Below are 10,639 nucleotides of genomic sequence, written 5' to 3' on the forward strand. Positions count from 1 at the left end.
TGCTAGCATTTTACTTCATAGAGTTGCAAGAAAGAGCTAATAAGTAGATAAAGTATCTAGCATGGTTTCTGCTACAGTTTATAGTCCCCCAGAACAAAACACACCTAAAGGTAAGTGGTTATCTGCCAAGAAAAAAGGTGGACAGTGAAGGAGGGGGAAAAAAAGGCTTTAATTATGAGAACCTTGAAGATTTTCAGGTCTTGGAGATGCCTTTTATTGATCCTTGCTTTGGTAACACGATCCAGGAAAGTAGAATCTTTCCTGCTCTAAATCATCTACTATTCGGAAATATATAAATTCCCCCTCTACAGTAGCAGAGCTCAAGAGGCCTGCCCAATTTTTCCAAAGTGTATTTTTGATATTGGTGCCCAGATGTAGGTGGCTAAAGTGAGCAGGGAAAGCTAAGTACAGCCCTCCAGTGAAACACAGAAAGTACAAGAGTCCTGAAACAGACTCCGGATCACCCTGTGTCTCTGGGAATCTTCAGAGGTCATCAGGCTGCTGCTTCTATTATGGTTTATGTCCTGGCCAGTTATCCCATGAGACCACATCTCTTGTTCCATACAGTCATGGACCAAAGGCCTGGGTTCTCCTTGACTCCACTGCTTACTGGATGACCAAGACATTTTCCACATCTATAAACTAGAGGTAATGCTTTAAAGGTAATGCTTTAAAGTTGTAAGGGGAGCAACTTCCTTATGGCATATATTTTTGCTTTAATACTATGATCTTTGCTATAACATTGTGGATCAGAATAAGAACTATGTGGCTGAATATTTCCATATCTTTTGTTCAGCTATAGTTGAAGATCTTGTGAGCCTGGGATTAACAGTAATGGCAAAATTTTATTTCCATAAACAGATCTGTATAATTTCTATGGTTAGAAAAAAAAAAACCCTATATAATTTGGCATGCTTATTGTTTTGCCTCTGTAACAAATAACTGAAATTCACATTTATTGATAAAGAGTTGTTATCTATTCAAGAAAGATGCCTGAAAGAATCTACTCCTTCTAACTCCTTCACATAGTTTTCGGTTCTGATGTATCCTTAACTGCCTTATCATCTTACACTGAGTGTTAATCTGTAACCCCTGATAAGTCCTTGGGGGTAAAAATCTTAGAATATCTATTTATTGAGTTGTAATGGTACTTTATATATTCTGGATACTAGACCCTTATCAGATACATGGTTTGAAAATATTTTTTCTCTTTCTAATGGTTGTATTTTCACTTTTTGGAGAATGTGCTTTGAATTATAAAAGTCTTGAATTTTTTATTGTGAAAATTTTAAATTTTGATTATGTCCAATAAATTTGTTTTTTTCAAAAAAGAATCTTAGAATATAACACGAATACACTAGACATATTAAAACATTAAATAATTTTATTCTTTTCTCATTTACATAGCCCAGTGGTAAGCATGTTAGAAAACCTGAAGAAATTTAAAAGTTTTTGGTTTACAAATAGCATGTATAAAGATATCTATTCAGATAAACAAAGATCTAATCATTACATTGCCCAGCTTTAAGAATGCCAAAAATAAATAAAATACGGTAAATCAAATGAGAGGGCTAGATGGGTTTATTAAAATTTATTTTAACAATTTTAGCTAACCAGCATGTGCCAATGTAATTCAAGTTACAGTTAGTGCCAGATAATATGGCAGAAAACATTGTGTGTGGCTACTTAAGAGTATGCCTCAAACATCCTGTTTTGTGTGCAGAACAGAGTTGTGGAACACAGCTGGGTTTAGTTTCAATGGTAAGCAGCAACAAAGATCAAGAAAATCCCCAACTTTTCTAGTAACCGCTCTACAATATGAAAAAAAATAGTATCTATCACCACCTCTTAACAATGGACATCAAAATTGGGATTGTAGGTTTTCTAAGTGCTTGGATAAAAAATGCTAACACAGTTAAGATCCTCAGTTAATTATCTTTGATTTTTCAAAATCCCCAAAACATAAGATATTTTGCTTGCTGGTGCATTAACCCATTAGCAATAACCTGAGCTATCTTTTCCTCACCAAGTATTTTAACAGTGCAAAACGTTAGCAGTCTCAGTAGATGCTGCTCACCATATTCTGTCATTGCGGCCTGATGATGAACCATGTCAGGGAGGTATCACTGCCAAGAAAAATGCACAGCAGCCTAAAAGGTACATGATTCACTAGCATGCCAGGGTGTCAAAAGTAGATAGGCAGTTTTATGCAAAATGTGAAATATATAATTCAAAATGCCCACAAGCTAACAGAAAATACAGTATTGAATCTTTTGATATAAAAACAAATACTTATTTTGCTACTTTGAACAGTACTCCACATGGACAAGCAGATCGCGATGCTCGGTGGCTGGATACTGTATATTGCACTTGGGACATTCCACCAGGCTTTCATTGAGTGCAGCAGCGGGACTTTTTGGCGAGGCGGCAACTTTTTCTCTCTTTTCAGTCTCTCCTTGGAAAGTGACTAATGGCTCTGTGATGGCAAACTCATGAAGCTGTTTCTGAAAAACAAGTTTCAAATAATAGAATTTGTAAATAAGGCCCATTGTTCAGCTTTTTTCCATTTTTTGAGACAGTCTCACTCTGTCACCCAGGCTGGAGTGTAGTGGCACAAACACAGCTCACTACAGCCTCGACCTCCCAGGCTCGAGCAATCCTCGCACCTCAGCCTCCTAAGTAGCTGGGACTATAGGCACATGTCACCACGTCCAGATAATTTTTCTTTTTTTTTTTTTTTTTTGAGACGGAGTCTCACTGTGTCCCCCAGGCTGGAGTACAGTGGGGCGATCTCGGCTCACTGCGAGCTTCGCCTCCCGGGTTCACGCCATTCTCCTGCCTCAGCCTCCTGAGTAGCTGGGACTACAGGCGCCCACTACCGTGCCCAGCTAACATTTTTGTATTTTTAGTAGAGACGGGGTTTCACCATGGTCTCGATCTCCTGACCTTGTGATCCGCCCGCCTCGGCCTCCCAAAGTGCTGGGATTACAGACGTGAGCCACGGCGCCTGGCCAATTTTTCTATTTTTTGTAGAAATAGAAAATTCTGCAAAAAATTAATTCTATGTTGCCCAGGCTGGTCTCAAACTCCTAAGCTCAAGTGATCTGCCCACCTCAGCCTGCCAAAGTGTTGGGATTACAGGTGTGAGCCACTGTACCCAGCCTGTTCAGAAATGTCAACTGTTCCATAGGTATTCTAGCTGCTTCAGCACTGTAGACAGATTTTCTTTTGAATTTCAGCTCCTCAGTATTATGGGGACAATATAGGAGGTAGTTGTGAATTTACCCAGATATCTACTGTAATTACCCAAATTACCCAGAAGTATTGGAGTTGGGTGTGTATATGAATATGTCTTATTAGGACACAGAGTCAAATATTAGGTAGGTCTATATACAAGGCTGATTAAATTTGCTAGTTTTGTAAAACAGAGGCAACCTCAGCAATAAAGTACTATATGGAAACTAAAGGCAGCAAGGAATTCTAGGAGCTCAAACAGCTTATACACAGAAATGACTAAGATATTGTATCATACCTTTGAGACTTTACTTTTTTGTGTTTTTTTCCTAAGAACTTGCAGTAGTTAAAAATGAGTATTTTACAGCACAGTGAAGAGGGTGACCAGCAGGAACAAAGTATAGGAAAATTACAAATTCTTTTGCATACCCTCTGCTCCCTACACTTTGAATGGTCAATAACAAAAATGAATTATAAATTTTTATTTCAAATATTATAAATAGGTAAAATCAATGATATACTTAAGAACAGAGCCAAAAATATATTTTCTTTCTTTTATTCATACAGAAGTTACAAATGACTATATTTTTACATTGCTTTCTTTCCTCCTTTGAAAACTGAGGAATCGTATTTGTAACATTTCACCGTCTCCAAGTATGAATGAAATTTAAAATATGTACTAGTGGGACAGACATATATTCAAATGCAGACCCCCAACAAGTTTGGTCCAGAAGCTCATTAGTAAGGTGAGAATAAGTAAGTGAAAAATCATTTCCTCATAGAAATAATATTATTTAAAAGGTTCATGTTTTAAAAGATTATGTTTTCAGAGTGACTCACACAAACCTCATAATACATCTAAAAAGCATATGAACAGTAATAGTCCGTTATCCCTAAAAACAGCATTTTTTTCTTTTTTTCTTTTTTGAGACAGAGTCTTGCTCTGCTGCCTAGGCTGGAGTGCAGTGTCACAGTCTTGGCTCACTGCAACCTCTGCCTCCCGGGTTCAAGTGATTCTCCTGCCTTGGCCTCCCAAGTAGCTGAGGTTACAGGCGCGTGCCATCATGGCCAGCTAATATTTTGTATTTTTAGTAGAGACAGGGTTTTACCATGTTGGTCAGGTTGGTCTCCAACTCCTGACCTCGTGATCTGCCTGCCTTGGCCTCCCAAAGCGCTGGAATTAGAGGTATGAGCCACCGTGCCCAGCCTTTCTTTCTTTTTTAATAGATAAACACAATTTCAGTTCAGGATTCTGTGACCACCCTCTATTCTACCCTTTCACCCCCAGCTCAGGCACTACTTAGTGCCTCTAGCATCACAGCAGCTGGGGTATTGGGGGAATGATTCCAGATGTGATCATGTCCCTCTTTCTGGTCCTCTGAATTGATGCTCAAAGGGCAGTTGCTTCAAATGAGGCAGGGGCTCTGCCTACTGATTTGAGATACATCTAGCTGTTCGTTAAGCTGTATCCTTCTAAGTTCAGAACTGATTTGTTATATAAATGGAAAGATGAAGACAAATTTTAGTTTAATCATTCCAGACTCACCAAGGATTCCAACTGCGTTATTTGATTTCTTGCTTTTCGGAGCTCCTTAAGAATTATATGCAATTGATGCTGCATATGTTGACGGTCGAGTTTTTCATTTTCAAAGTCTAAAGTACATGCCTGCATCTGGAAAAGGCCCGGGACAAGACCATTACAGCTGATATAGACTGTCTAGTTCTCTTGACTGAATGCTCACATTTTCTTATTAGCACAAGAAGAAAATATTTATTGTACTATTGTAGCAAGAATTCACCTGAGCACCATGAAATGTTGATGAACGAGGCAGCTTATGGCTGAGGATTTGGTTTATCCAAGGAGCAAAGCCAATGCTGAGGTATAGGTGAGGGAAGAGCAGCTTAAGAAGTTGTTGATTAGAATGATTCCTCCCTATCCACCTTTTTTAAGGGGGAAGAAGGAGAAGGGAAAGAGATAGCTATTCCCTGGTTTGGAATATACTAAATCTCAGCTTTACACCATTTATAATACATTCTGAGACTAAATGGTGTCTCTCCAAGTTCTGCTTGAAGTTACAAGGTAGCCCTAATTAGGAGATATTGTTAGGCTAGGAACTACAGCCACTGGGGAAGAGCAAAATTTGCCAAGGCCAATATCTACCTGTCAAGAAAATTGCCATCTCACCTCAAGAATCTGTTTAGCCTAAGGACAGTAACAGGAATAAGTGGCTAGCAGAGTCTCTTGAAATATCTTTTTTATTGAAGAAAAAAGACTTTTATTGAAGTATTTTAAAGACACTTTTCACAACTTTCAAATGCTTCTCCATAGAACAGCGTAAACATGAGGAAAAACTGCATTTTCTAACAGGCAGAATTGAAGTTAGGAGCAACCCCAATGAATACCTGTTGTTCCAACAGAGCTACCCTTGTTTGTTCTTCTTGCTGCTTTAGCAGAGTTGTGTAAAGAAACTGGACCTGTAGGATGTAAAGAGAACCAATGTTGTCACATCCGACCTTTCCAGCGCGACCTGGGATGCATGAAAAGCTCACATCACAAGTCTCACATCTCTAACCAGGACAACACCTGCTAGTTGGGGGTGAATCATTCCAGCTGGCCATCTGATGATTATCTATGCCAGCAGCTAAGCAGTATTCCACCCTTGCCGCGAGTTCCCTGAGGCACACAGACTGAATGCTGATAAACAGCACTGAACTCTGCAACGGCCACACCCCCTTTCTTGGAGGTTCTGACATTTCTGAGTAGGATAACATGGGTGGCAGCGCTGGGCCCTTAGCCAGAGTTGGAGCAAAATTTAATCAGTGCACTCAATCTCTCCCTAGTATCACTGCTCATGCCTGTAGACAGAAGTGTGAGTGGTAAAGACTAAGATGGCAGGCCGGGCCCGGTGACTTGCACCTGTAATCCCAGCACTTTGGGAGGCCATGGCAGGTGGATCACGTGAGGTCAGGAGTTTGAGACCAGCCTGGCCAACATGGCGAAACCCCATCTCTACTAAAAATACAAAAAATTGGCCAGCCGTGGTGGTGGGTGCCTGTAATCCCAGCTATTCGGGAGGCTGAGGCACAAGACTCGCTTGAACACAGGAGGTGGAGGTTGCAGTCAGCTGAGATTGCGCTATTGCACTCCAGCCTGGGTGACAGAGCAAGACCCTGTCTCAGGAAAAAAAAAAAAAAAAAAGACTAAGATGGCAAATGTTATAGATGGACTTGTTACTGTCCCATCACCAGCACTCTCAACTTTTGTAGGACTGTTAAAAATTACTATTAAAAGAGGGGCAATATCTAGCATTTTCCTTGCTTAGTTTACAAAGCACTTTCACCTTCTCTCAACTGACCCTCGCCAAAGCCCTATAAGGCAAGCAGAGGTTATTACGAATTTGACAAGTGAATAACCAGTGAGTAGTCAGAGAAGTTGGGTGATTTGCCTAAGGCCATATATGCTGGACTAGAGACTAGGCATAGATTCCAAATAATGTTCTTTCCATGATTCCAGGCTGACAAGCAAAATCTAAATTAGAGTTCCATCAAAGTAGTGTTCAATTCCAATAATCCTAACGTAGCAACTCCAACATTATTAAGATACTGTAGCATAAGGCTATGAGCATAACAAGAACATGGAAGATGCCATGTGAATTCACTTGAGCACATATCATCACCATTAAGATGCCAGTCTAGGAATCAGCCTTGATTCCTCTCATTACTTCACGTCTTCTTTTGGCTTCTCACATATACTGACCTCCTCCTCACCCAGAGCCTTTGTGTGTATAATTTCCTCTGTTGAGAGGAAGTCACCCACTTCACTGGGTCCTTCTCATCATCATGAGAATTTTCTTTCTTTGTCCAAATGCCATCTCCTCAGAGAGGCCTCCACTGGTCCGCAATTTCCCTTTGTCACGTCACCCTGCTACATTTTCTTTAGTTTCCTTAGTTATTGTTTATGGTCTGTTTCTGTTCTGGAATATAAACTCCCATGAGGGGCAGGAACTTGTTTTGTCCCTAGCTGGTTCTCTAGTGGTTATATAGTCCCTGACACTTAGAAAGTGTTCAGTGAACACTCTGAATTATGGATCCGGTTAAGCTTACCTGAGATAAGAGCTTTTCGGATCTCTTCTTCTCTTCTTCAAGTTTTCCCCTAGCAATATCATTCTCTTCCCTGAGTCTCTGTATCTTCTCTGTTTTATGCCTATCATCTTCCAGATGTTGCACATCTGCCTTTCTTTGTGCATACAACAGCTGATTTAAATCGTGAACTTCTTTTTGGGTTTCTTCATATTTTCTTCGAAATTCACTCAGTTCAAAACTCAGCTGAGTTATGGTTTGTCGTTCAACCTCAAGATCTTTCTTTGCACTTGCCAAGAGATCGTTGTAACATTTCTGCTTCTCTTCTTGAAGATAACCTATGACAAACAACATTATGGCACAACTCATTTTATAAAATAAATAATATTCCTGAAAAGTGAAACATCAAACATCTAAATGAATCACACTATTTCCTTAGTTTACAACATGAAGAGTCAGGAGATAGGGGCTATTGTTGATATTTGATGAAATAAAAAACAAGTTCAGGTATATTATTTGAAGTTATAAAACTCACAAATAGAAGAACTAAAAACAGTAACATCTATTTTGTAGGGAGGGAAAGTCTAAAGAAGTTCAATCAACAAATAGGAATACAAGCTCATTATCTATATATGGAGATAACTATCAAAATTAAAAATAGAAATATTAAGAGCAGTTGCCCTGATGGGAGGAAGAAACGGGGATTAGGATGGGAAAGACAGGGCAAGGCCCTTCTTAACTATTACATTATTCTAACAAGTGCTTATATGGCTTTGATAAAACAGACACACAGAGAAAGAGAGAGAGAGAGAGAGAACTGTATTACCAAAGAAAAGAAATTAGACTTAGCCCATAACTAAAATCCTGCTTTTACATAAACACATATTTTACAGAAGCAACTTTGTGCCATTAGGGCTGACAGCTTTGAAGTGCCTCCAGAGACATTTATAGTTTCTTTTTAGCATCAGCTTTGTTTTAAATATTCAAATATGATTCTCCAATCTTATGAATCTTATTCCCCTTTCTTTAGACTTCTCTATAAAATTCAAGGCTTTGGTCCCCTCCAAGCTGTCAGTCTTTTAAGGAGAGCTTTGCATGGAGTTTCTCATTTTTTTTTCTTAGCTTATCATCTAGAATTGCTAAACCTATTTCTTCATTTGTAAAATGAAAATACTGACCTTTCCTGCCCCGCCTCTTAGGGTTTCTCGGAAACTCCACTGAGATCTATGTAAGGGAAACTGCAAAGCACTTGGCAAAAAGAGAGCATCGTGAATAAGAAATTTCATCTTAGTTCTACACCTGAAGTTCAAATGATTTAAGGATCATCTATAAAAGGCATTCTTTCTCCTGGGGTTGATATGAATAAGTGCTGAAGGGAAGCAAAGTGAAAAGAGAATTGTGACAAGGCCAGCTCTGGGGGAAGTAAAAGCTGGAGAAGGACTTTGAAGAAGGGGAAGGCCATTCATGGGTAGAGAAAACTGAATGTGACTTCAGAACTGCCAAAGATCACCCGTTAGCCTGTGTCGGTACTTTCTTTTGATCTGAAAACGTTAGGAAATAAAACTTGCGAAAATGATATTTCTTACTTCAGGGCTACAAGACTTGCTCTTATTTTACTTTCTAACACATATCTATAAAAATCTAAATTTGATGAATCACTGTTTTTGGAAAATGTCAGGCCTATCCCAAGAGAACATTTTTATACCAGTCAGTACCTTCTGATTCAGGCTTTTTTGTCTGCTGTGGGAGTGAATGAGCAGCTGTTTCCGTTTTCTTTTCCAACTCAAAGATTTTTGCTAAAAGTCCTTTTACATAGACTTCCCGCTGCTGATCATACACGAGCCACTGCTGATTTTTCTCCAGAGCCTTAATGGGAAAATGAAAGAAAATCAACAGCAAAATACAAAAACAAAATCTTAAAATGGGCAAGAGAGTCCAAGTGATGTAGTCTTTTCCAACAAAAACTCTCTGGCTCATAGACTAATTCTGGGCAACCATTCTATGTTACATGCCTTCAGAATATATAACAACATGACACCGTCATAGTTTATGTAGGATTAAGTTCATTTGTTTGCTTTTTTCAGTACACAACTTGCTTTGTGTGTGCGTACATATCATTCTCTGTAAACTAAAACACCTTTTGTGGCAGACATGGAGATGAACTGCTCAGAATCCCCCTTCAAGAGCCCTGCCCAGTTGGCTGAGTGCGATGGCTCATGGCTATAATCCCAGCACTTTGAGAGGCCAAGGCGGGTGGATCACCTGAGGTCAGGAGTTCAAGACCAGCCTGGCCAACATGGTGAAACCCTGTCTGTAATAAAAATACAAAAATTAACCAGGCATGGCGGCGAGCGCCTGTAATCCTAACTACTCAGTAGGCTGAGGCAGGAGAATCACTTGAACCCAGGAGGTGGAGGTTGCAGTGAGCCAAGATCACGCCACTGCACTCCAGCCTGGAAACTCCAGTGAAACTGTGTCTCTCAAAAAACCAAAAAACAAACAAAAAAGAGGAGCTCTGCCCAGCTGCATGGTGAGTGCTTAGCTGATTAGCTGACAGCCTCCATCTGTTAATTCCTTCAAGTCCCTGTCAGCTTTTGAGCTGAGCTGGGTTGGCCCAGCCAACAACTGAACAAGTGCCTAACTACTGCTGCCCAACAAGGACTCTGATTTGCAGTACTCTCTGCTCTGGAGCCCGCCATGGGGTGACAGAGACATTGTTAGGTTTTCATCATGGTCTGATGGTCTCCCTGGCATACCTACTTCCTTTTTCCTTGCACAAATCTTGCTCCCCAATAAACCGTTTGCACTCCTAACATCATCTCAGTGTCTTAGAGGATCAAACTTAACAGCTACCTTCTCTCTTTACCACCAACTTTCATCCTTTATATGATCCTTTATAACCCCATTGAAAACTCCAAGCTGGGGTCAGTCACCTGTTTGTATAGGGGTTTCATACTTACAGTGAGTTGAATAATGTCCCTCAAAATTCATGTCCACTTGAAACTTCAGAATATGACCTATTCAGAAATGGGGTCTGTGGGCTGGGTACAGTAGCTCACACCTGTAATCCCAGCAACTTTGGGAGGCCGAGGCGGGCGGATCACTTGAGGCCAGGAGTTCAAGACCAGCCTGGCCAACATGGCAAAACTCTGTCTCTATTTTTTAGCCAGGAATGGTGGCACACACCTATAGTCCCAGCTACTCGGGAGGCTGAAGCAAGAGAATCACTTGAGCCCAGGAGGCAGAGGTTGCAGTGAGCTGAGATCATGCCACTGCACTCCAGCCTGGGCAACAGAGCGAGACTCCAACTCAAAAAAAAATAATA

At 40.2% G+C, this 10,639-nt stretch overlaps 1 protein-coding gene across 3 annotated transcripts in view; it reads right to left on the reverse strand.

Annotated features, from left to right (window-relative positions):
- Nucleotides 1–1,364: 1,364 nt before the first annotated feature.
- CEP55 (centrosomal protein 55kDa) overlaps nucleotides 1,365–10,639 on the reverse strand; it is a 25,485-nt gene continuing 16,210 nt past the window's right edge. For all 3 annotated transcript variants that reach the window (XM_011934317.1, XM_011934318.1, XM_011934319.1), the window contains 5 exons: nucleotides 9,030–9,180; nucleotides 7,339–7,652; nucleotides 5,638–5,709; nucleotides 4,781–4,906; nucleotides 1,365–2,504 (listed from right to left, as the gene is read on the reverse strand). In XM_011934317.1, the coding sequence (XP_011789707.1) occupies nucleotides 2,301–2,504; nucleotides 4,781–4,906; nucleotides 5,638–5,709; nucleotides 7,339–7,652; nucleotides 9,030–9,180 (867 nt within the window). In that variant the 3' untranslated portion in view covers nucleotides 1,365–2,300. The remainder of the gene's footprint in view (nucleotides 2,505–4,780; nucleotides 4,907–5,637; nucleotides 5,710–7,338; nucleotides 7,653–9,029; nucleotides 9,181–10,639) is intronic.

The sequence above is a fragment of the Colobus angolensis genome, unplaced genomic scaffold (assembly GCF_000951035.1).
Source record: "Colobus angolensis palliatus isolate OR3802 unplaced genomic scaffold, Cang.pa_1.0 Scaffold134, whole genome shotgun sequence".
NCBI lineage: Eukaryota > Metazoa > Chordata > Mammalia > Primates > Cercopithecidae > Colobus > Colobus angolensis.